This window comes from Triplophysa dalaica, chromosome 18 (genome assembly GCF_015846415.1).
Source record: "Triplophysa dalaica isolate WHDGS20190420 chromosome 18, ASM1584641v1, whole genome shotgun sequence".
Taxonomy (NCBI): Eukaryota; Metazoa; Chordata; class Actinopteri; order Cypriniformes; family Nemacheilidae; genus Triplophysa; species Triplophysa dalaica.
In genome coordinates this window covers 19,590,936-19,618,114 of record NC_079559.1, presented here as the reverse complement: position 1 = coordinate 19,618,114, position 27,179 = coordinate 19,590,936, and the positions used below count along the sequence as shown (strand labels likewise).

The window sequence follows — 27,179 nt, the reverse complement described above, 5'->3', positions numbered from 1 at the left end:
TGGGATTACAGCCGGGCATGAGTGTCATTACGACATGTGTGGAGGCATATTAGGAAATAGGGATTATTTGTAGCCTTCATTAGATGTCAACCCTCCTCTGGTGCTGTATTCTGTATCATTTACTTACCAACCTACAGAAACAACAACCATTCTTTTCTAACTGTACTATACAAGTGGATTTAGTCATCAAATTAGGGGTTGGCAGTATACTGGAATTTACAGTAACCGTGTGATTCTCACAAATCCATTTGTGGCAAATGATGAACGTGTTTGACCAATAACAACAGACTACACCATCTGACCAATCACCAAGGTTAGCGGGTAGGCGGGGGCGTAGACGGATGAATCGCGGAACGAATCATTTGAGAGTAGGTCAAGAAGTAAGGTACCAATAACTGCCTATTATTACGACATTATAGTGTTTTTACACATTGTATGTTCATAAACTTGAATGTTGGACACTCCATAAACCAAAGTAGGACCTAAAAAAACACATGCTAGGTACACTTTAAATGTTTTTAAACCAATTACATGGTTTTGGTTTTAAAAGTAAAAACAATAACTTTTCAGTCTCCATGTTGTCATCCAATTTAAAATGCTTGAATATCAGTAGCACAATATTGACTACAGGGTTTTATTGTATGATTTTATCTTATTGACTGTTATTATCAAGTCTGAATTTATGTTTAACATTTTAAGTTAAAGCAATTGAAATGACCTTAAATTACAACACTTTAGAAATCCAATTTGCAAAATGTTCTCCCTACAAAGATAAATAAGTAACTTGAACATAGAATTTTTAGTTAAATGAGTCACATAGCTGTTTTGCGTATACTACATAAAAATGGCCTAAACATGTTTCTAACAATGATTATTTTGTTGACTGGAAGTTTTTGGGCAAAATGCGTCAGAAAGTTTGCCCAATTTACAAAACAGATTTTCTGAACAAACAATATTGCAAGCGTTTGAAAGTTCCAAAGATGCATTGCAGCACGTTCGATTCTGTGTTTCTTATTTGTTTTTCTTTCAAAGATTAGTGTTTCACTTCTTGCTGGCTTAATTTATGCTTTAATATGGGTGTTACTGATTGTTATCTGTTGAGTTTAGAGTTCTTTAGAGGGAATGATGGTTTTTGATTGTTACTAGGGTTGAGGTTTGTGTGTTCAATGTAGATGTCAAGTGCATGACACAACGACAAAGCCGGTATATAAACACTCAACACAAACTGTTTAAACAGTTATATGTTTAAAGTTCGGGTCTGTTTGAGGCAGAAACATTTACAATTGTGGGCAAAGACAAATACATTTGTTTATTTTTAAATAACTCAATTTATGTTCAGCCAACAAAAAAAAAATATTCTGTTATTAGTTAGGTAAACATGAATATTTATGTTTTGACAACTTGTTTTATTAACTAAATATTTTGAGTTATGTGTACTTCAGACCATATATGTTGAGAAAACTCATAAATTTGCTTGTGATCGGTGATCGGATGATCGGATTTCTTGTGCCTTATTATTCAAAGTTTTGTCAATGTATTTTTTTTACAGGGAATGTATTATTTTTTGGACACTTAATATAAATAATTTCCATAATCTCTGTTTTGTAAATAAGAAAGATCACTATTATCTCTTCCAGTCTGGCTTTGTTTCAGCAAGCATTGATTGTTGAACAGTGTGCTTAGTTTGCATAGTTTTGGTTCAATTAAATTCAGTTTAGCTTTAGTACCACATGCTGGGAAAAACTGTATGCCAAGGCTTAAAGCTCAGTGTGGTTTCCCTAATACTGTTATGTTGTATCATTTACATCTGGGAAAGGTCATTAAACATGTTTTGTGGCCATTTTATGCAGTTCTATTTCAAACGCAAGCTAGTTTGCTAGTAGCTGTTGTATTACACTTTGTATGGATTGCTTTTGCAATTAAGTTCATTTTATCTTCTCTTGACGGTGAAATTGTTGGTCTTAAAGCCTGTCGTTGGTGTTTTTGAGAAGTGATTTAACGTTGTAATTCCCTAACAGTGTGTCTTTTAGGTCAGTTTGTGTGTGAGCAAATGGTGAAGAGCCTGACGGGGAGGTATTACTGAGTGGTAATCTGGGAAATGACACACTACCTGTGGAATCACAGAACACATTTGTTGTGCTGTAATATCCTTTATTCTTCCCTTCACACAATAGCTGTTTTTGTTATAAATGCCAACAGCAGCATGCCTGTTTTTACCACATTGTTCCTATCTACACAAACTTTTTAATGGGTTCCACCAAAAAACTGTTTCTTTTACTACTGCAAATTCATAACCGGATATTCTCCAATCGAAGTCATTTTATTTTATTTTTTAGTGCACCAGTGTTGGCTAGAACTAAGAAAACTGAGTGTGTCATTCTTAGGAAACCACCGAAAAAAGAAATAATAATGAACATAATTGTGTGCTTTACCTTTCATAAAGCATAATTTTCAGATGTGAATTATTGAAATATGAATTAGTTATGTACTTTATTGCATTTTCTGCTTACATTCTCATTACCGTGACCCTGATTTGTTTGAGGGAATTATAAGTTGTTATTTAATGTAAAATTCAAGTATTCAGAAAAAAATAGTGGATGTTCTTCTAGATGTGACAGAATATATATATATATATATCTTTTTAAGAAATAGTGGAAAAAGATTGACTGAAATTCTCATCTTCCGTAACATTTTTAAAAGACTGCTTTAAAAAAGATAATTACGTTAAGTTTGATTTTCTGTGAAGAAACACATCTGCCAGTACGTTACATGGATTTAACAGATTACTTATATTATTAATTATATATTATTATAAGTGTTTTTCTAGTTAAAAGCTTAAAGGGATAGTTCACCCTAAAATGAAAATAACCCTAATGTCATTTCATACCTGTATTAATTAATTTATGATGAACACAGAGAAAGATATTTGGAAGAATGTTAGCAATTTTCATTTCTGTGACATTATGGACTGCCATCGTAGGAAAAATGTAATGGTTGTCAAAGGTGCCCCAGAACTGTTTGTGTTCCTAAATTCCTACTATGGTAGTGGATGATGACACTGAACTGAAAATTGCTAACATTCTTACAAATATCTTTCTTTGTGTTAAACAGAAAAAATAAATGTATATAGGTTTGAAACAACCTGAGGGTGAGTAAATGATTTTTATGAGAAGTATGGTATTTTGGCATACCAAGGTAAACAGTCAATGTTTCTAAATGAGTCTGTTTGTTTGAGGTCAGTCCCCTTGTCAATATTGAATGTTTGGGTGTAGCTAATATTTTTTGAACACGTTTGGATTCGGTGAAGAGGAGAAGCCATTTAGAGACAAAAGTCACAACTGTGTCATTGTGATGTGTGTCAGTGGATCTCCAGCGCTCCTGAAGACAATTAAATGCATTTAGCTTATGTGTCAGCAGTAGCCCGAGGGTCAAACCTAGCCGTGCCGTGACAGCTGCAGCAGAAACTTGAACCTCCTCCGACTTCATGCTCCACTTCTCCCACCCACCAGTCCTCACCTCTACATGACAAAGTCCAGCACAACCCTTCTTCTCCTCCCGCTAACCCCCTTCCTCATTCTACTGTTGCATTTGAATGTGAAAAGCCTCTTATGTGTGGCTCAGGGAGGGGCGTCATTAGCGTTAGCGGTGGGCTAATGCTGTCATTCGGGCTTGAACCGGATTTGGTTTGGATGCGGGTCTGGGTTCCTTTAAGAGTGTAGGACGTGTGCTTCAAATCAAAATAAATATCAAAATAAGGGAAGATTTTGGAGAGAAAATCTGTCTCAGACAAATTTGTGTCTTCTAGAAAAGGTGACTATGGAGGTGGGATTTAAAAAGGAGCTTGAAGGGATAGTTCAACGAAAAACTAAAATCATCATTTATTCATCCTCATGTTGTTCAAAACCTGCATATGAATCTTTCTTCTGTGGAACACAAAAGAAGATATTGTGAGAAATGTCTCTGTGGTTTTGTGTCCATATATGGAAGTTAATGTTGGTTTTTTAAATGTTTTATGGTTACCCACATTCTTCAAAATATCTTCTTTTGTGTTCTGCAGAGGAAGAATGTCAAACACGTCTTTACGAATTTATGATTGTGGGTGTACTTGTATCTCTTTAAGATGACCAAAAAGGTTGATTTTTTACACCATTAATGTAAAACGTGTATAACACAAAGTGCTTTACATAATATTCTGTGTTCACGCACATTTGGTAGAGTATTGCGTTTGCAACACAATGGTTGTGGGTTTGCTACCGGAATAAAAATATTTTCAAAATCAGCATTTCTAGATGTATTGTAGCCGTTCCTAACCAGCGTCTGTTGTAATTTAATACAATCAAACCTCAAGAATGACAAAGTCATGCAACAGCAATGTTACGAGGTTATCACAAAAAAAACAATTTTGTACTTTTCCTAAATACACAAACTTTTACTACAGTAATAATGGCTTCCACCAAAAAAATGAAGTTTCTGTTACTACTGTAAATTCATAAGATCAGATATTCTTCAATAAGATTCATTTTCTTTTTAGTTTGACCATTGTTGGCTAGCACCAAAAAAACTAAGTTGGTCATTCTTACGAAACCACTAAAATAATTGTGTACTATACTCTCATTAAGCATAATTTTAACATAGAAATGAATTATTAATATATTTTATTGCTTTTTTGCTTGAATTCTCATTACCGTAACGTGTCCTGATTTGTTTGAGTGAATCATATGTTGTAATTTAATGTAAATTTAAATAGAAAAATTAAAATATTCCCCAAAAAACTATTGGATTTTCTTCTACAATCTAGATGTTCCCGTATGACAAAAAACGACCAAATAAGCATTACCAGAATATCAATAGAAATATGACTGCTGAGTTGCTTAAAATAATTTCTTTGCAGTATGTGAGGTCTGAAAAAATACAGAGCATCTATTCTGTTATTTTTTCCTGTTTAATAAATGTCGATAGAAACATTTGTTTGGAAAAAATCTTGTTTCTGCTTGTTACAGAATAAAACAAAAATGATCATTTTAATTAAACACATCACTTTAAATAGTGAGTTCAGAAAAACTGAAATGGTCTCTTAATGTTTTCTGCGGCGGTACATTCTTACTTGAATATATTGTAGCAGTACTAAGGATTAGTGGTGATATCATGGCAATTCTGTAATATACTCTGATAATATTATTTTTGACTACTGATATATTGATATTGATGCTACTTTTTAAATAAAAAATCTTTTTGAGAGAAAACTGTTGCATGACATATTCACTTGTGTGTGTGGTACATGTGAATCTGTTTGGTCCTGATGCTGTTTCATAGGATTTTAATTGACTTACATTAGTAGTAAAAAACAAATTGAATTAGGTGGTTGTAGAAATGTAGAATAGCGTTTCAACCACCATGCTTTTTCTCACTGTCACAAGCTTTGGTTAGCTGCAGTTACCTCCATAACTTGACCCAAAAAAAAAACCCGCTGGATTTAATCTGCGTTCACATTTGCAGCACTTTTGCTGACTTTGAAGCAAGCGAACAAGAGAAAGGTAGAGCGAGTCAGAGAGTCGGAGGGAGTGGGCCGGCATTGTTCAGAAGGAGGGGAAAACGGGGCTATCAATTCCACTCAGATAACCCCCGCATTGCCATTGGCCCTCCGGCCACACCGTGACCCCTGGGGCCTGAACTCGGTGGTCATGTGACCAGGCTGAAACTGACCAGCAGGGCTGAGCCTGAGAGGAGGATCAGTGAGAGTCAGAACAGAGGGGAGCAAGCTGTGAGAAAGGAGCTGGAGAAGAGACAGTCATGAGGCCTGTGATGTTCCTCAGAAGGATACGTGTATGAATGGATGACAGGGTGACCGGGCGAGACATGAGATGGATTCGTGGGAAGGTAAGAGAAGGACAAAGGGACGGACGGGATGCTTTAACTAGCTCATGTGAGATCACGTTACTGTTGAGGTGTGTTTGTAAGCAAGGCTGTTTAAATGAGAGAGAATGTTAAAAAACGCCCCTTTAAAAGAGCTCATTGCGTAACTAATGTAAAGTCAATTGTGAAATCTGTCATATCCCTAAACTCATATTGCCTGAAGATCCTGCTTTAGATTCTGTCTGTGTGCTTTAATGGTATATCTGCTAAGGGCTAACAGCTACAACTGCTCTTTACTGTAAAGATTATTTTTGTATGATCTCAGGAATATTTAGTTACTTTATCAGACAGGGAAATGTTGAGAATGTGTTGCGGAGCGTCATACATATTTTATTCAGCTTGAAAAAGATACAAAAATGTCTTGGAATGATACATGTAGTATTTTCGATGCAATTTTTAAGCTTCATGCTTTTTCATGGAATAATGGACTAGATTTTTGTGTTCGCAACCATACGGTAGATGGAGATCACTACTGGGTTTTTATGTGTGTTTATTTGTTTATGCAATTAACCTTTTTTGTAAATAACGTTCGGTTTCGGCAAGTTTTTGATTTGGAGTATCCATGCACATACAGTTGAATGTTTATACTTTTGTTTATTTCCTGCACGTTCGGGCTAACCGTTGATGGTATGTAGTATATTTATCACATACAGCAGCAACACATACAGCTAACAGATTTCCACACTGTATGCTGTGTGGTTGTTTATTGTACACTGTACATCCCTAGTGCGACTGATTGGCAAACCAATGTCATTTTGACATTTTTTGTGTGTTTAGTGCGTTTATGGTTGTGCCACAGTGTGGTATGCGGGCTGCGGCCCATCTGGAAAAGGTTTTCAGTGTTGACCAGGCAGCTGTCTTCATGCGATGGCAAGCGGGGGTCAGCGAAGCTCCTCGCTCATCTGGTTCAACCCCCGATACACACATATACACACACAACCCCCACAGGCCCCTGCGTGGGTCTATCACTGTAGCCCAAACTTCACCCCTCAGTGCTCTAGATCGTATCAGTTTGGCCACGCAATTGTATCTCAGTTTGCTCTGTAATGAGGATAGACCTTGAGAATAGCAGATCGATTTGATTTTACTCAGTGAAGAACCTGATAAGCTCTGATAAAAGGATAAACAGTGATTGTTTAAGATTGGTTGGCCTTGGACCTTGACACTTTAGCATCTCCTTAACAAAACTGGAATTTTACTAATCAATATCTTCCTCACAAAATGGCACCCACCTCATTCAGAAGTCATTCAGGTGCATTGTTTCTTGAAAGAAAAGAATAAAATCGGCCGTCGTGTCAAACGCAGACGCGCTGGCTACTGAATAAATGTGATATTAGCTTTCTGTCTGCGTTAGTTTTAAGATTTTAGACGACCAATTACCTTCCTCAAAAGATGGTGTGAAAACTCACTCGCATAATGACAGAAGGTGCGAACGGTTCTTACTTATTTGTCAGATCTTTCAGTCTCGGCCTCATTTGCTTTATTTAGTCGCTGTCATAGATGTACTTTCATTCGCCTTTCGATAAGTTTGTGCCCTTCTGGAAAACTTCAAATTGTTCCGAGTAGTTTGAATTGTTGAACGCTCAAAGGACCATTTTAGAATAAACGAATGCTTGATTTCTCAAATATTTGTGTGCTTGTATTAGTATTAATGTTTTGAACAGTTCAACTAAAACATCTTAAAACTCTTTTTTATATTCCAAATGTGTACACACATATATATATAGAGATGTGAGGTGATAAAGACAGAATTTCTGCCAAGCCGAATATTCATTTTTATTACATCATCCATCGAAATATTAGCCTTAATTCCAGAACACAATGCCATTGAATGATAAAAATGTAGAATATTTTTTATATTGCACGTTTGTCAGCATTAACTTGTACACTGTAAAAAATAATAAAAACATGTAAATTTTTCAGAATTGACTTCTACATTGTAAAGATTTAATTTGACAGAACTTTACCGTTTCTTAAGGAAATTTTCATGTGTCTTTGAAAGGCAGTTAAATGTTTAATTACAGAAATAAACAGAATATTTAATGTAAATAATTGTATAGTGGTTTCAGTTAGGTGTAAAATATCAATATGTAATTGTACTTTATAAAATATTTTACCGTACAATTTTTTCTGGCTTTCCTCTGCTGTAATATTACTGTTTTAAAGTAGTTTTTTTTACAGTGATATTGCATGTATACATTTATTAATGTATCATTGTCCACAAAAAATGATGTGCGTTTGTGATTTGAGTTTATCATTTTCTTGTTTACATCACAGCGGCTTTGTAAATGTATTTGAATGTAACTCCATTGAAAAACCCCACAGTATTATGTTAAAGAGAGAATATGTTCAAGGGTGGTATGTGAACGGTGTGTGTGTGTGTGTGTTGGGGGAGGTCTGAAAGCACTGTACATAATAACTTTACCTCCTCCTAATCCTATTCGACTGCCGCCCATCTCTGTTCTTATTGTTTCCGATTGAGGAGGGCCATCGTCTCAAGTCTTCACTCATCCTCCTGTCTCTCTCTCCTCATACCCTCTGTCTGTTCTTCCTCTTTCCTTTCTCTCCGCTCTGCCTAGTTTTTCCACGCGTCTTTCCCTAAGCTTCATTCGTCACTCACTTATGAAGGAAGTCACCTCTGTGGCGGAGGAGGGTGGGCTGGGGGGTTGTGACGGTGTATTTGTGTGTGTGTGTGTGTGTGCAAACACAAAGGGGGAGGGGACTCTAAGCTATGTGAAGATCAATAACAGCAGAGAAGGTCATTAGAAAAGGTTCAGCAATTCCGGAGCTAAATTTAGTCTCAACTAAAACAAGAAGTAGCCTTACTGCCAACCCATAAATTAGCTTTTATCCATAACTACACCGTGGAAACAAACATCCTTAATACTGTGCTGAGGTCACCTTGGAGACTGAAGTTAAATCTTAAGATCATATGAAATTGATTTATCCTTTTTATTTATTTATTTTTAATGGATATTTTATCCATATTCTCAAATAAGGAACAAACTGGAGCTAAAAAAACATTTCCTGAGGTTTTTGCTAGTATGACACATTCCTCTTGCTCCTCTGCTTAAATGCAAAGAAATATTTTCAATAAAAAACAAATCCCATGAAATGAAAAAAGTACCCATAAGGCCTTGGTCTTCTGCCGGAGGTGCTGAGCAACAGATCAAAGGGTCTGGATGTTTGTTTCTCCATTTCTTGCAACCACTTGAGACTTGTGATGAATGATTCGCACAATCGAGGTTATGACTCTGTATTCATTTGTTATTCATACTCGTAATTCGTTATTTTGACATGAAGGAGAAACCTAGGATCTGGTGAGCTCAGAAAAACATCTGCCCTGGTGATGAGAGATCAATAGGGCTTGGTGTCTTGTGTAATGTTTGCAAATATTTCAGCTTTTGATGTGCTTTATCTGCTGATGGCCTTTATTGATTTTGTTAAGCTAACTATAGATGCTACTGAGAGGGCAACAATGCAGAAGATGTCGTAAGTCGCCGATTTGGATGAACGCATCAATATTCTGCTACAACTAAGATCGCCGCCCCTGCCGGTTCCAATTTTCATTTTTGCTTTATCAAGTTTTCAGATAATTGACCCACTTGGGGTTATGGTTTTTTTTTTTTTTTTTTCGTGGCATGTCCAATCACATCTATGGTGATTCCATTTCTTTAATACTCTAAGCGACTGTTTGTGAAATGCTTTAAGACAGTGGTTCTCAAAATGTTTCATTGTAAGTCCCCCTTTGTGTAGGATGCATCGCTTTGCTGGCACCCAAGTAAAGACTTATAATCTTAAACATAGTATTTTAATTAAACCAAAAACATATTCAGTTCTACAATGCTGGAACATCAATTATTTTGGTTGGTGGACTTATTTTTCTGATGTTTGATTTAAATAAATCATAAAATGCAACAAAATCTGTGGCCCCCCAGGAACCATCTTGTTCCCCCTTCCCGGGGGGTCAGGGCCCCCAGTTTTAGAACCACTGCTTTAAGATGCATTTACAGCACAAAGCTTCTGTTAGCTGCAGGTCCAGGATTCATTTATTCTTAGTTAATGGAAAGGTTTACATTAAGAGTCTCAGACTAATTACCAAATGCTAATTCTTGGCCTCTTGTGATGGATATAAGATGAATACAGTTGGGGGGTTGGGGTGGAGAATTTTCTCTCATTCCTTCTTTTATGCTTTGAGGAAAGCTGAGTTAGCCATGACTCTGAAAGTGTGGAACTGAAAGCATTAACATAACACTGTCCGGGCTACAGAGGTGGTCAGCACAGAGGAGAGGGATCAGAATAAGATTTGGTTGACTTGAGATCAATCATTACTTCTGATTTAACCAGCATCTTCATGATCCGCTGAAAGTGTCATTTGTGCTTTTTTGCAATTTTAAACTATCTCACGTTTTAAATCATGGTTGTTTGCTGCTGTCTATTTTCGAAACGAATGTAAGTATGCACTTGATTAACTGATAGATGACACATTTGATGGGTTAATCACATCTGAACAGTGGCAGGCATGCATACAGGTTAAAAGCTAATGGATGTATAGAATGAAAAGATAAATCCAGTGGATTACAGGAGTGCACAAAGAGCGGAAAGGAAACAGCAAAGCCCCCCGACCCCCTCAGCTGGGGCTGATTGTAATGGAAACGAAAGACAAAGACCTCAGTAGACCTCTGTGTTGCTCTCCACGAGCCCATCCTCCGCTCTCTACCCACCATCATCTGCTCGGCATCCCATCCTCCGCCGTTTAGCTACACACACCTGCCCGGACACATGGCGACTCTCCTATCGAAAATAATTTGTGTATTTATGGTGTATTTACCAAAGTATTGAGATATTCTTTTTTAGAGTTGATGAAAATCATTTGGAATAGTAATGTATTTGGGTTGTAATGTACTCTATTAGATCATCTTCATTTTAAGAAGCTGAATAAGCGAGCACTTTGTGTTATGTTTGACATTTGTTACTGCGCTTCAACTGTGCTTTCAGTTTAAATGGTCATAAAAAGCTAAGCATGGGGTTTTGGCGCCCGAGATGGAAACTTTTGGTCGGCATGTTATCAGTGGCTTTACTGTTTAAAACCTCAGTCTCTGCATTTTCTGCCTGTGGTAAAGTCTGGAATGAAAGCAGGCCTGACCTCAGGGTAACAATGCAGGTTTTAATAGGTCCAGTGGGGGGTCTCGGCCCTGTGTGTGGAAGGCGGGGGAATCTTGCCCCGAGACTCGAATCGAGGCTAGAACCTGATTTTTATTTCAGGACCCAAGATGACTTTTGAGGTTTATACAGTAAAAGATAATGACTATTAAGAAAAATACAAAATGTAACAACTCTCCGGACACGTTGCATTTATGAGAATTTGGAGAGATAAATGTGCTTAGTGTCATAAAATGATGTTCTTATTCAGAAATCAGACCTAATTATAAACTGTAAGAAACCCTATAATTAATAATTAAAACCTTTCGACCCAAATGTGAGCCGCTTTTGTAAGATTAACGATCGGCAGCAAATAACAACACGTAAAGACACATAAGTGACTGTTCCACAAGCATAGGGGCAGATGGTCCCGGTAATTTTTCGGGAATGCTCACGTGAGCGACGGGGCGGAGGGGTGTGAAGTGACGCCGCAGGATCAAGTGTGTGAAGGTGTGAGAGAACTCAAGGTTTATAGGGTGGCCATGCACTTGAAAGAGAGGGCGACAAATTTAACTAATCAAGAAGGCCGGGGTGTGAATAAAGGAAGCAAACTTTCCAAGCGCTGTTTTCTCATTTGAGGAAGTCAGTCATTTCACATACACTGGTCAATAATTTATGGTTTCGGATGCGCCCTGCATAACACAACATCTGCCAGGAATTCAAAGCAAATGGTTTGAAGAAACAAGGAGGGCGTTACAGTACTGTATGTGTTGGGCTGCTCTCCGTTTTAGTTCTGCACACAATGTGAGAATATGTCACTTCAGTCTTAGCTGCTAAGAGATATTTATTGCATTAATCTGTGTATTAAAGGACAGTGTTTGGGATGATGATATTACACATGAGCAGTTTGTGGTTTGGTGATGCTTCTGTTGTCATTATAGTAAATGGTAATAAATGCCAATGTCATTCATATGGTAATACAGCAAAGCTTTTAGATGTCGTCCGTTCTCATTTAAAGGATCAGTGAGAGCCCGGCCGCATATTCCCTCCCAGCGTTTCTGACAAATGAAGAAATCAAGAGACCTGCTGAGAAGATTTAAAGTGTAATATTTCATAATTAGGTCACTTTAAATAGATTTCAAGATAGCCTTTTTGACCAAAGACAGTGTAACCAATTACGTGAACGTGTTTAACATGAGACCTTCAGAACTGTACTGCATAAACTTCATGGTCAAATAAAAGTAAATTGAAATGATTGCAATATTTATAATATCAAAGGAATAGATCAGCATTTAAATTACATTTCTGTCATTATTTACACGCCCTCTTGTTATTTTAAGCCTGTATGACTTAATTTCTTCTGCAGAACACAAAAGAAGATATTTTGAAGAATGTTGGTAACAGAAAACCATTGACAAGTCTATCGGGACCAACGGTTTTCAGCTACCGACATTTTTCGAAATATCTTCTTTGTGTTTTGCAAAAGAAAGAAAAGTCACACAGGTCTGAAATGACAACGGGGTGAGTAAATGATGGGGGGAAAAATCATTTGGAAGGTGAACTAGTCCTTTAAGAATTAATATTACTGCAAACAGCAAAGTGATTGTGACTTCTTGACATGCCGCCCAGCCCTACCACAAAATGAGAGTTTGTATTTTTTGATGTAGTTCTTTTACAGATATATTAAACACATAGCATGGGAAATAAATTCATTGTAATGGAAAATGTGAATGAAAGCCCTACACTTAACTCTCCTCTGACTGTATCTGTGCACTGTTGACCCCTTCTCAGTTGGAAAGCCCTGTCTGCTCGGCAGAAAACATTGAAGCATCGGCGCTTTAAAAGCTCCAGAGGCGAAAGAAAAGCCAGCATTTGCACTGTAATCATACTGTCCTATAGAGAAGTAAAAGGCATGTCAGATGGTATGAATGGCCTGTTCTTGACTCCGCTTCAATGACGGGCCCGTGGAACTCCCTCTCATATTGAGAAAGAAAAGGCGCTGGGCCATGACCCACTTTTTATGACTTGAACTCTGCGTTAATGGTCCACAGCTCCGGCAGTTGACCTCACCACATTCTCTGTCGGCAGCAGTTTTCTTTTCCTTTTTTCTCATTCCCTCGCAATACAGAAATGATTTAGTTTGTGTTTATACATTTTTGATCAATTTGTTTTTTATTTACATCTCCATTAACACGATCCCTTTTGGACGTCATAAAAGATCTGAGATTTCGGTTAGATTGAAAATGGTTCAAGCCAACATTTTAATGAATCCATTGATGAAAGAATTCATATTTTGTTACGTACAGCTATTCTTTTACAACATCTATTACACTGCATAGTTTCTAGGGATGCCAGATATACCAAAATGATCGTAAAGTTTAGGTCGTTGCAGATCATCAAAATAATTTTTTACGTAAATGTTTTATACATATAATCTGAAATATGTGTAACATGTATTGGCTCCAAAAGTTATTTATTATAATAAAATACATTCATTATGAATTAAAATAAAAATGTCATACTGTATACAGCATTCTACGTTATTTTATGAAGAGAACTAATATCACATTTTTATTTAATACTGTTCAACTCTTACGATAAATGTTGAAATTTTGCTGTTTCTGATTCATGCTCAGATTTAATGTGTCCCGAAATACTTAATAAAACAATTGCAATTAGATTCATAAAAAAGTGCTTCTGATCCTGATTCCTCTCCGTGACTGTTTAGTCTCGTTCACTGGTCTCTATAGGGTTTGTTTAGCCTTCTTAAGCAACAGTATGTTGGCTTTATTGGTTCATTAAGCAGCCGATGGGGGGGAGGCTGACCTCAGTGTTAGGTGATATCATAATTCTGACAGCGGGCGAGCGAGACAGAGGGAAGGTAGGAGTGGAGGAAGGGAGAGAGGGTTTGTGTTTCGGTTGCTCTTGGTTTGAACCCTTTCTTGGTTAAGTCAGCCGTGACGCCACAGCAGCGGTGAGCAAGCACATTCCTCTCACGGACATACCATTCACCGTTACCATGGCACCCACCCATCTGGTCTAGGCTTGTTTTCGTGCTGGGGGAGGAGGTGTGTTTGTTATAGTGTTTGTTTGTCTTAGTCGTGGCAATTTGGTCGAGCTCCGTATATAAACTACATTCACATATATGTGATATTAAGGCATTTTGCAATGCATTAAACGTCCATAATGTATTTACATACATACATTGAAACATAATGGACCTGATTATAAACATTAGTTATAAAAGTGGAATATTATTGCTTGTTTTTCCAAACCACATGGGAGATTTGGTAACATTTGGGTAACATCAGCACGATAAAAAAATGATGATTGAAGATTATGATAACAAGACTTTCTTTTTTAAATTGTGCAAAATCCGTACAAGAAAAAACAACCTATTTTGATTTTATAGTTCTCTGTAATGTACAAAGCTTACCAATTATATTTGACCACATGTCCTTATAAAGAGAGAACACCTTTATTCCATTTTATTGCATTTATTAGTCAAATAACATCTCAACCGTCTTTCTTTACACATAATAACCAATATTTTGTATATTTATTTATGTCTTCTATGGCCTCCTTTGGCCTTGCATTCTTGCTGGCTTTGTGCCGGTTTTACGAAACTATTCCTAAGACAAAATCTAAGATTGTTCTGAGTATAAATTGTAGAAAGCTCAAAATTCTGTAGACACATCTTATAAAATAAAAGAATAAAAAGAATAAAAAAATGATAAAAAAGGACATATGCTTTGTAAATTAATCTTGGGGGAAAATATACAAGAGCTGTTTTAAGATTTTTTGGGTAGAATACAAAACACTCCTCACTTTATTCTTAAATTACAATGTGGCAGTTAAGAAGAATTTTCTTCATAAGAATGTTTTGTGAATCCACCCTGTTGATTTTAAGGACTTTCCACAATCTGTGTTGTTGTTGACTGTATTTAAAAAAAAACAATTAAAATTGAAGAAAAGAGGCAGCTGGATGTTCACAACAAAACGTGCACAAAGCCTAATACATATACACACATTACTACACTAATTCCTTTGTGTGTTTTTTGTGTGTGGCAGATGACCAGGCTGAGCAGCGCTCCTGTCTCATTTGTGGAGACCGCGCCACAGGACTGCACTATGGCATTATTTCCTGCGAGGGCTGCAAGGGCTTTTTCAAGCGCAGCATCTGCAACAAGCGCGTCTACCGCTGCAGTCGCGACAAGAACTGCGAGATGTCACGCAAACAACGCAACCGCTGCCAGTACTGCAGGCTTCTCAAGTGCCTGCAGATGGGAATGAACCGCAAAGGTGAGATACTAAAAACCGGCATTTTAATTCTAGCACCTGGATGGACTCCTCGAACTCGCTTATCCGTGGACAAGTGGTCAACTCAAGACGATTTCATCTAAATGGCTTAACCAGCAAAACTGCCCTGGGTACATTTTGCTTGTGAATAGAATGACTTGATACTCACCAAACCAGCCCTGACCAGCGTAAACCAGTTTGGGGGTGGATCATGATAGAAGAGATGATGTTATGTTAATACTCCAGTTTTGTGATGTAATTTAATATTGGTGGTTTTGCAGCTATAATTCACGAAGCACAGCCACACTAAAGCATCACAACCTGTATAGTTAGTATAATAGCAGGATAATAGTGTCTTTATTTATTTCATGAATATCTTAAGTACGTAGTAAGCAGGAGCTCTTCAGAACTTTAAGGAATGGTTGCTTTTGGTTAAGATGTCTTTTTACGACAATACATCACCATACTCATTCATTGCATTGTAATAGCACTTAAGAGCAATACAGTATTAATGACAATGGGCTTTGAGCACAGCTGATGGAAAATACTTGACAAGAATCACTTCTGCCCTCTAGTGGCTTTTCAATTCATGCACAAGTGTAAGTGTTTGAAGCAGAGCTTTGGATTGAGTTTCGGGAATATGGCTTTAACAAAAGACTACATATAAGCACCAGTATTATGTATGGTGTCATCTTGCAATATTATTAGTTTATTATATTTACTAAGATTCTCATCAGATTGGATGTCAGTGGTTATGCATTGGTTTCTCTGTTAAATACCACCTACAAACCACAGTTTTCAAGTTACTATTCACCCAAAAATGCTAAATATGTCATCATCTATTTGCCCACTTGTCATTTCAAACCTGTATGACTTGCTTTCTTAGGCAGTACACTAAAGCAGATATCTGGAAGAATGTCTTTAACCAAACAACGTTGGCCGTGGCACCCATTGATTGGTTTTGTGTCCATACAATAGAAGTCAATTGTTACCGCCATTGTTCATTTACCAACATTCTTCAAAATATCTGCTTTTGTTATATGTGTAGGAAAGAAAGAATGTCATGCTGGTTGAGAAAATGATGACAGATCTTTTCTTTCTGGGTGAACTATCCCTTTAAGTTTAAATTGAGCTGTACCATGTAGGGTTGATTTGCAATACAAAAATTATAAAGTAAGTAGCACCATAGATAACTTTATATTTTGATTAGATAAATCTGGTTTGACCCAATAAGAATGGACAGCCATGTTGTTAGACGAATGAATTCCATAGTGGAATAACAATTACATCTTCACTTAAAATGGACTGGGTTATTGAACCTTGGGGAAGTAGCTATTATGGGTTGTGTCATGTCATGCTGCTTATGTACAAATATAATGTAAAGTAAAACATTATTTTTCTTATGAACTACTAAAACTTTTTGTAGTGACCATCCAAATCTCCTTTGTGTCATGTCTCCAAACCTGTGTTTTGATATCTATTCCAATGTTGAAAAGGGATTTCTTTAAGGTCAAATTATTTTGAAATTGACTTACATTTCACTATTTGATTTTGTCTTTCAGCAATCAGAGAGGATGGCATGCCCGGAGGAAGAAATAAAAGCATCGGTCCCGTACAGGTACCCATAATTCCTCTCTCATTCAGTTTACCAACCACCGCTCTAACTCCGTCCCTGCCTTGCATTTCAATGAGAGTTTCTTCCTTGAGATTTTTCTTGTTTCCGTTTTGTATTCAAGCCGACGTAACGTGAGCGTCCGTGTCCTCTCCAGGCGTGAATGAAGCGAAATATAGCTGATTAGTTTTGGTGCCAATGAAGACGAGTTGAATTGAGTTCCTGGATGAATGGCCCTACGTGTTGATATAGCGACCTGTGACCTCAGCATCATTTAAAGATGTTAATTTCATTAGCAGAGTTTCTATTTTCAAGGCCAGCGATGTGACGAACAGTCATTCTTTTTTTGTGACCTTATCAAATCATTGTGTTGTGCTGCTTTTCTACCTTTCTGAGCATGGCAGTATTAGAAGAATGTACTGTATTTCATTCTCATATCAGAGAATATTTCGCCTCGCGTTCCATGAACTCCCCCAATGTTTAAAACGTGGCCTTTGATAAGGTTTGCATGTAGCTCGTACTTTGCGATTTTCTCTTTTTGCTATGCGATTATTCACTTCAAAGCTTCTTTTACCTCGCAGATACACAATAACAGTAAGGTGAAGCATCTAGTCTCCATATTTATTTATTATTCACTGTGTTTTTATTCAAAAGGACAAAGGAGGCAGCTTTTCTAACTCAATATTGGGCTCTTGTGTGCACCTGATCCCGGAGGCCGCGGTCGTATTGATTCGCACTAATTGCCTTTGGAAAACACAAAAGCCGGTCGCGTCACACAATAAAACACTTTATGGGCTGTTAAAGATGGCTTGAACTCATCAATTGCATTAAAAGGGGAATTGAAGTGCGTGGCCTTGACTCAAATGCTGGTTCGTCTCGTTTGGGCGGTCACTAGTCTTCGACTGCCTTTAAAATTTAGATATTGCAAAAACATCATCTCCACCTTTCATTCTCTCTATAGATTTCCGATGAAGAGATTGAAAGGATTATGTCGGGACAGGAGTTTAAGGATGAAGCCAACATGCCAGAACACACTTGGGGGAACAACGGCGACAGCGACCACAGTTCCCCTGGCAACGGCGTCTCCGATGGCAACCAGCCTTCTCCTGTATCCACACTTTCATCCAAGTGAGTCCTTGCTCATAGCAATGTAGCCGGGAATAATCATCTGGAATAATAGAATTATTCCAAGTAAATCAATGATGGCTGCTTCCTTAACAAATCCCCCCCCCAATATATTTGTAATATATATCTGTTTTAACATCATGTTGAATTGCTCTCTCGCTCTCTCACTCAACAGCCGTTCTGTGGAGCTAAACGGCTACACCGCTGCTCTGAGAGAGCAGTACATTGGTAACGCTATGGCCCAGCACTATCAGTTCTTGCCTCATCTGTTTGGATACCCTGCACAGCCGCGGAGTCTGTACCCGCAGAGCCATACCCTCATCAGCCAGCTGGTGGCAGCAGAGGAACTGGCCCCGCTTGTCACACCCATGCTCATCGAGGACGGGTAAAGAACACTTCATTAGGTCGACCAGACCCTCAGTCATTCAGAATCAATGATGGCCATTAGACGTTTGTTTTTAATCAATGGAAAGTCATCTTTCATGGTCTTGTTTTTCCTGCCTCAAAATGAAGCCGAGGCGGTGCCATCCTGATCTCGTACACACACGTAGGCCTTCCGTACCTTTAAGTGGCTTAACTAAAGTGACTTTGACAGATTAAAAGATCTTATAAAATTTGATGAAAATGACAATTACTAAGTGTTATAACCAAATAGACATAATCAAATAAAGATTTTTTTATCACTTTCAAAAAATTTACTCTTCAGCCCACAAGCGCCAACTGAATTAACCAGTCTTCCTAATGAGCATAGCTCATACACATCTTGCATTCTATGTGGTTCACTTTGAATGATTCAATGATCTCTTATATTCGCTAGTGACTGAAAAGTTCAATAGTTTAAATGAATCTGTTCAAATGAGTCATTCGAGTCGAGTCGTTCTGAACACAATGTGCGTTGATACTGGCGAACTCCCTGTGTATAGTATACGCCGATTCAACAATTCAACTGCACAACTAAAGACATTACAATAATGTACGTCATGTTCATTTAAGAGATTTCAAGAAATTAAACGAATTTGGATGGAAAACACAGCTAGCTCTTCTTCTGCAACTATCTTTATCGCCTCAGTGTGCTGATTATGAAACACACGCCTCCACTGTGGCGTAATGCCGCAACTGCAAGTGTAAAGACACCGACATAATTTTGGCGAGAGTCTGCACGACATTTGACTCAAGTTTCTCTATACAGGAAAAACCCTGTTGTTGTGTTGTGCTTGTTAGCTTTTCTTGTTTGTGTTTCTCAAATTGTTCCAAATCTGTATAAATTGCTTTGTTCCCATGAACACAGAGAAAGATATTTGTAAGAATTCTTGTAACCAAACAGTTCTTGGCCGCCATTGACTACCATAATAACAATGGAAGAGTAAAGTGGCCCAGAACTGTTTGCTTTCCTACATTCTTCAAAATATCTTTTTTTGTGTGTGTTTAACAGAACATTTTTTTTATAAAGAAATGTTTCCTACTATGGTAGTCAGTGGTGGCCAAGAACAAACCATTTTATTCAACTCTATTTCTGTGCCTCTTTTCACCACGTTGTTGCAAAGCTATGCAGAAACATTTAAAGCAATAGTTTACCCCAAAATAAAAATTCTGTCATCATTTATTCACCCTTTTGTCATTTTGAACCTATATGGCTTTCTGCAGAACACAAAAGAAGAAATTGTTTTAAAATGGCCCCCATTTACATGCATTGGTTTTGTTTTAATGCAATAGAAGTGATCGGGGGGAAGTGCTGTTCGGCTATCTACATTTTTAAATATAACTTTTTTGTGTTCTGCGTAAGTAAGTAAGTCATACAGGTTTGAAATGACAAGAGGGTGAGTCATTGATTTTCGGGGGAACTTTCACTTTAAGGGCAAAAACAGGATGTTGGAACAAATGGGAAATGAATGCGTTAATGTAGATATTTCATGGTTTCATTGTAGTCAAAAGATCTCACTTAACGCTGTCTTTCACGTAGATATCGGGTCACTCAGGTGGAGCTCTTCGCCCTGTTGTGCCGACTGGCGGATGAACTTCTGTTCAGACAGATCTCTTGGATAAAAAAGCTTCCGTTCTTCTGCGAGCTGTCCATCGAGGACTACACGCGGCTCCTGAGCGCCACCTGGCAGGAGCTCATCCTGCTGGCCTGCCTGACCGTCTACAGCGCACAGGTTCTGGGAGACCTCACCAACGTGACCGACAAATACACACCGTCAGACGACGAGCTGCAGAGGTGAGCTACAACTGTGTGCTTTGTGGGTTGTGTTTTATTCGGTTGTTAATTGTGATTCAAAAGTGGTTGGGACTAAGCCAGTCCTTTAGCCTGTCCTGCATTTTTATAGTGACACTACCATTCTGCAAGATACTGAGGTCACTGGAACTAGCTTTGGGAAACCCTGTTCACTTTAGCGTTTGAATGGATGCTTCAGGGATTCGGTTAAAAAACGTTGACCAATATGTTTGTGTCATCAACGGCGGTCCTATAAGTCTCTATGGGGTGGTTAATGCATCATTTCATGACATTAAAATATTATTTTTGTGTTAATATAAAATATGTAATGGAAGAGCATTTGGGCGATCTATTGAAAAACAGATTATTTTTATTAAGGTTGAAGTTCTGCAATGTGAATGCTGTTTTTCCCTTTATTTTCTATTAAGTTATATAGGATACATGTTAACGTTACCCACCTGTTTTATTTTTAAGTTCTCCTTATCAGTCTGACTAAATCACATCAGGTTCAATAATAAACTCATTCAGTCATAAATTAAGTGTCACTAATAATAATACACATAATGTGTTGGTTCTGGAATCAAGTGTGCTTTGTAGTTCTCCAAATGTCCAAAGATGCATGGGATGCCAGGACCCAAAAATATGTTTGTTTTTTCGGCTTTATCATTATAAATACAGCTTGCTTTCAGTTTTTCTAAATTTACTATTCATCGTTATGTCCCAAGTGAAAATTAATGTTTCTATATGCATTTATGTGCAGAAAATGAAAACTGGAGAAACAGGTGAAAATATCAGAAAAGATGTTCTGTATTTTTTTTAGACCTCAATTGCTGCAAAGAAAACAAGTTCATATTCACTTTCAAGCAATAAAACAGTAATATTTTTACATGTATTTAGGAAAAGTTCAAACATTTTAATGTGTTTTGTCATTTGTCTTTCACATTACTGTTGGATGACTTTTTGTCACTGAGGTTGAGACATGCAGATTAAATAACACAATGAAATGGTCTCTTTTTTTACCCGCGGCTGTATATTTGCGAGTGCCGGAGCAGAAGAAGTGTGTGTGGTGTGTGTAAATGACCTCTTAACCCTTCTCCTCTTGATCCCCTGGATAAATTTACTGCTACATGCTTGGTACAATCGCAGGGCATCTGGTCTTAAGTAGTGAAACATTCCCGTTTAGTGGACATGAACACACTAAAGGTCACCACCTTCCTTTAGGGAGGGAGATCAAAAAGACTGGTGTAATTAAAAGAGAGAGGCAGATATATTAGAGAGACCGTGTTTTATATGTACTCGCATTGAGTATGTGATTGTGCTCGGGTGACTTTTTGAGATAATTTAACACCAGGATACTTCTCATATTCTTTACCTTATCTATACATTATCCCCATTCATTTGATCTCCCACCGACCTTTTTCTTATCATCTTTTTACTACGGCACATAAATTAGAAAGATGCTATAAAGAATTTTTCAGGACCCCGGGAATAAAATGTTCCCTTCAGCGTGTATTGTGGTGTTTAAATGGGAAATATGGGTTCGAATCCACTCCAACACAACCTCTCCTTTTCCGGTCCTTATTGACCAAACTGTGAGGTCGCTCGTTTCTTTGTGAAATCTATAGTTGATGGATGAATCGTGTGTTTGTGTAGTTTCAGTGAGGATGGGATGGAGGTGATGGAGAAGCTGATCTATCTGTTTCGTAAGTTCCATCAGCTGAAGGTCAGCAATGAGGAGTACGCCTGCATGAAGGCCATCAACTTCCTCAACCAAGGTATAACAGCATTCAACCACTTCAGTCGTTGTATCATAAACTTAACAACATTGATCCAATATTGATTTAGCCTTAATGTCCTCATGATCTTTAGATCTTTAGGCTTTTCTTCGTTGATAAACTATAATATAAAAGTGCCATACTTGACCTATAATAGAACATATACAATTTTTTTTAGAAATGTATTTCACTTTATTTCATACATTACTTCAAGGCATCTCACAGTACACCAACTTCTGTAATAGCCGCAGCACAGAATATATCAGGGGGTTTTCAAACTGAGGTCCAGGGACCACCATGGGGCCTCCAGAATGTTCCAAGGGGTTTCAAAAGTATTAAGAGACGAGCGTTGTACATTTTCCTTTAAGATGATTACAGTTTTATTTATAATATGTTGTCTTTATAATATCACACTTACTATTTGTCTAACAGTTTAAATTTTTCTTTATACAAAAAATGTGGATCTGTATTTTAGAAAGAGGGTCCTTTGCAAAAGATTCATTATATGTGTAAAATATATATATATACACAGTATATACAGTATTTGGTGTGAAAAAGTTTGAAATCCCCCAGATTATAGTGAATGTGCTGTTGACGTCATGCCCTATGTTGCATGTTGCTGTGACGCCGCCATCTTGGGAGGATTGTACTCCACTGCTATTATTGTTTTGATTTGTACCGTTACTTGTTTTGTTTGATATACATTGAAATCGAAAGTGAAAGAACCAGTGCTTTTCCTGACTCTGCGTAATGCTATTGCAGTTTTAGCACAACAAGACTACATGAACGCTATATTGAACGCACCAGCAGCCTTCCTCCCAAGATGTCCCAACATTCAATGCAGCGTGACGTCGATAAACACTGTCTATATAACCACCCTTTACAGAATACAGAAAATACAGACAATACAAACTAATGAGAATATACATTTCAACAAATTTGCAATGATGCAGTATGATGAAAAATATATAGCTCGGCAGACAATTTACTTAAAACACTGAAAACAAAAAGACTTTATTTCGTGAGGGGAATGCATATTGAATGAGACCGGCTATGGATGAATGATACCGGATATGGATGTGGGTATACGCTACGACTGTTATTTTCTTTTTTGTTACATATTTCTTTCTTCATTTCTAGATATCCGCGGCCTGACAAACGTGAGTCAATTGGAGCAACTGAACAAGCGTTACTGGTACGTTTGTCAGGACTACACCGAGTACAAGTACCCACACCAGCCCAAACGCTTTCCTGAGATCATGATGTGCCTGCCGGAAATCCGCTGTATCGCAGGTTAGTGTTATTACTGTTGATTATTACACGGCTCGCTGGAATGCTTGATTCTGATTGGCCTGTTGCGACATTTGCAGGTTTGTTATTCCCAGATAACAACCGCTCAAAACGAAAAAGCTAAAAAACTCAAAACTCTTAGCTTAAAACTGAAAGTAAACGGCTTTTCCTTGCGGAAGGTCTGCATTTGGTTAAAAAATGAGTTAATCAAATATATCAAATTCACATTTCACGTCCAGTCAATAGCCGTGTAATACGTGGGATAATGTACAAGTAGCCGGCTGTTATCGCGATATAAGCCTCTTCCGTGTGATTTCCCACCCTCCTATTTCTTCGATAACAACCGGCTCCCTGTACATTATCCCTTACTTCTTTACTTTGTCCTGATTTCATAAGCCATAATTTAACGGCCAAGGTCTCACCCCCTCTCCCCTCATATTTCAGGAAAGTTGGTCAATATTCCTCTGGAGCAGCTCCCTCTGTTGTTCAAGGCGGTATTGCACTCCTTTAAGTCAAGTTTGAACAACTACAGGACAGGCTCCTCCCCCTGCGTGACAAAGGGTACCGCCCCTGCCAATTAACCTCCCTCAACACGCCCTCCCCATCTATTGCACGGGGGCGGGGTGTTATACGGGGTGGGACTCCGGGTACCCCACTCCTCTCATGAATGTGACAAGATACTATTTTATGCATTTGGTTTAGTGTAGTTTTGTTTTTATTCCTCTCTATTTATTACCAGACAGAGCTGAATGTATGTCCACACTGTGCACATGCTTGATTTTCAAATGAAAATGCACAAAAAGCGCAGTGGATTTCACACGCTTCAGTCCAACTGCGATATGTGACGGTGTCACCACTGATCAGATTAGATCTACTGCTAGGTTTTATGTTGGACCTTTGTTCACTTTTTCGGGGTGCTGATAGGGACAGAACTTGTTTTATTGAAAAACTACCTCAGGAAGAAAGTGTTTCACGTACTGTTCTTTAGTGTGCGATGCTCCGTGCGGATCAGTTGTGTGTTTACATTGCACAGCAGTCGTGAAACATGTGGCCCTGTGGTTTTATCTTCCTTTATAATGCTGTGATAGAGAGCGTGATTGTTTACACAGAAGAGAGATGTACGGTTTCACAATCATAGGCTGGGGATGAAATGAGGATTTTACTTGACTACAGAATATGTCTGTTAATGTTTTATTGATTTTTTTTTGACCAAAGTGTTATGCAAGTTTGGGTGGAAGTGAGCGCTCTGCTTAGTTCAGCCATGGGTATATACAGTCTCAATTTCATTTAGGTAATTTGAGCGCTAAAATGACTTTCAGCTGCACGCTCCAGACGGTTTGCACTCAGTCTGACAATGAAGTGGTTTGTTTTATTAGAATTGACTAGAATTGACCATTTCACGGATATTCGCCTTCATTATTATCATAGTAATATGGAAGCTATACCGATATTTATCTGCTGAAAGAGCAGTCATGTCCTTCAAAACATGCATGCTGGGTACGTTTTCCAAAGCGAATCCTCACCCGCCCTTTCACGTGAAATCAAGATCGTAATTTATTCGTTAAAATTCGGTGCGTTGAATTTTGAGCAAGCAGTATAGTTCGGGTTTGCTGCTGGTCCTTCCCTCACGTTCTAAACAGGGTAAAGTTACCGTTTTTATCCTTCGCTCACAGAAGACAAAGTGCTGACGTACTTGTAGCTTTAGTAGTTTGTAGTTTTCCGGACATCGTAGGTCCTTTTAGAAGTTTTTTGTTTGTTTTGATTTTTAATCCAAACGGGGAGGGGGGAAGTGTTGTTTGTTTCAAATGGTATTTCGTTTGGTTTGAGGTTTACCGTAAACGCGCAAAAGTAAGAGGCGTGACTGAGATGCTAGCTAGTCCAGCTACGACAAGCTGTCCGACGCCTTTGAGATTTGGATACGTTTCGATTCTTTTTCTTTCGTTCTTCCCAAGGCATCACTGGATGTGCTCGTTGTAACTCTCATCATTTCAGACATTCCAGACATGTTAGATATGCGTCGAGTATTGTTTACATATTTGCACCTGACAATGACACAAGGGGTCCATACCAAAGATGTGTGTTCAGCCCCGTCTCAGGCCCGACAAGTGCAGCTAAAGCCGGGTGGCAACACTCGGCTCTGTCTCTGTCAAAGCCTTTTTCATTTCGATTTTCTTGTCGAGTTTGCATTTTTAAATCAAAATTTACCGCTCTGGCCGTGCGCTGCTTTGCGTGTCTTTAATCCTAAACGCTGCTTGACACGCAATTCATCGTTTCATCCAGCCCGCAATGCGTTTGTTTCTATACCGTTGTTGTTTCGCTTTACGTGTGGTTTACTCATAGATATCGTGAATGTTTTCTTTTCTTGTGGGGGTTTGTTTTGGAGGGCGAGCAAGCTAAATGTTGACTGTTCTAATAGACTAAACTCCCGATACGGCAGGTAAAACACGAAAACAAGCGACTGAAGCACGATAGTAAGTGTTTTACACAACATTGCCTACGTAAGAACAGAGTTGTAGGTGTCTGGAACAACCTCAGATTTTCGCAAATGAAGCTGCTGAAACACAGTTTTATTCTTTTATCATATTAAACGTTATATAATAAAAAAATACACTCCTGGAACCTACGCTAACAGGCGTAATGGTTGTAAAGGATGCCGGCTAAAGAATCAGATTTGCAGATCGGCCTGGTTATCTGTAAGGAATTCAGGGATTTTTTGGGGGGCCCCATAACTTCTTTTAGAAAAAATAGGTCCATATCCATTTATTCCTAAAGACCTTATATCCGATCCTGTTTTGTGTTTTTCCACCATCTTTTGACTGTACATCCTCATTTGCTCCTTTTTATACATTTACATTGAAACTACCTCTTGTGTGTGTCATCATGTTGCGTGCTTTCATCAGGCTAAAGTATTAATCGTTATTTATTGGTTTCATAGCACCAGTGACCCTGTTTCTTTGTGTGTCTCATATTCCATTTTATAACCTTCACAGATTTAGCTAAGAACATAGTTTCCACCTTTTCTCAACCGGTCGTTGGCTCTCAAAACAAAGATGCCTTTATCAATCATTTATGCGGTAAACCGGGTGCGTGCGATCGGTGACATCAAACACACATCAAATGCGTGCGTTTCCTTCATTCTTCAATGAAGACCGTTTCTCAGTGCAATTATGACAGTGTGACATGAACAGTATTATATTCCTAGTTGTAAACACTGTATGTAAATTGTTTTCATATGAAGAATGTATTTTATTGTGTTTTCTCAACTGTTTACGTTTCTTTGTCAATTCATCGTAATTGTTTTAATGCTTTGACACTTTTTAGCCAATCAGATTTCTTTCACTTGATTGTTACGGGTATACTGATTGGTTATTGAAAGACTATCAAAGTGCTGTCTGTTTAACCTCTAGACTCCATAGACAGGGGAACCTCTTACAATCTTTTTATGGTTCTCTGTAATGAATTATTCTTAATCAAATGGGTGTTTTGTAAGAAGATACAATGGTGAATGTTGGGGCTTGAGCAAACCATAAGAAGCCAGATGAGAGGTTTTGAAGCATGGGTGGTATCTCAGGGAATAGACACGCACGTGGAAACCCATCAGCACGTATCATGCTTAACATGCTAAGCGGTCTGTAGGCCTTTAATTGACCTCGGAGTGAAAGTTAATGTTAGATGATGTTTTGCCTCGGTGTGTTTTCAGGAGCGTTGTTTGAGGTGTTTTTCCTAAGCCTTGTCAAAAACCTCTTGCTCTGCTTCACTTTGACTACCTGTGAAGAATGTGACCCATATGTGTTATAAAAGCATGTTTAGA

The 27,179-nt window shown here is 38.0% G+C and overlaps 1 protein-coding gene across 2 annotated transcripts in view; it reads left to right on the top strand.

Annotated features, from left to right (window-relative positions):
* nr6a1a (nuclear receptor subfamily 6, group A, member 1a) overlaps window positions 1-27,179 on the top strand; it is a 91,162-nt gene extending 63,983 nt beyond the window's left edge. The window contains exons 1-9 of one of the 2 annotated variants that reach the window (XM_056729909.1): window positions 5,753-5,877; window positions 15,127-15,357; window positions 16,917-16,972; window positions 17,928-18,094; window positions 18,267-18,476; window positions 20,052-20,306; window positions 21,957-22,078; window positions 23,219-23,371; window positions 23,813-27,179. In XM_056729909.1, coding sequence (XP_056585887.1) covers window positions 5,862-5,877; window positions 15,127-15,357; window positions 16,917-16,972; window positions 17,928-18,094; window positions 18,267-18,476; window positions 20,052-20,306; window positions 21,957-22,078; window positions 23,219-23,371; window positions 23,813-23,949 — 1,347 coding nt within the window. In that variant the 5' untranslated portion in view covers window positions 5,753-5,861 and the 3' untranslated portion in view covers window positions 23,950-27,179. Of the gene's footprint in view, window positions 1-5,752; window positions 5,878-15,126; window positions 15,358-16,916; window positions 16,973-17,927; window positions 18,095-18,266; window positions 18,477-20,051; window positions 20,307-21,956; window positions 22,079-23,218; window positions 23,372-23,812 lie in introns of those variants that run through there. The other variant, XM_056729908.1, reaches the window with a different exon arrangement.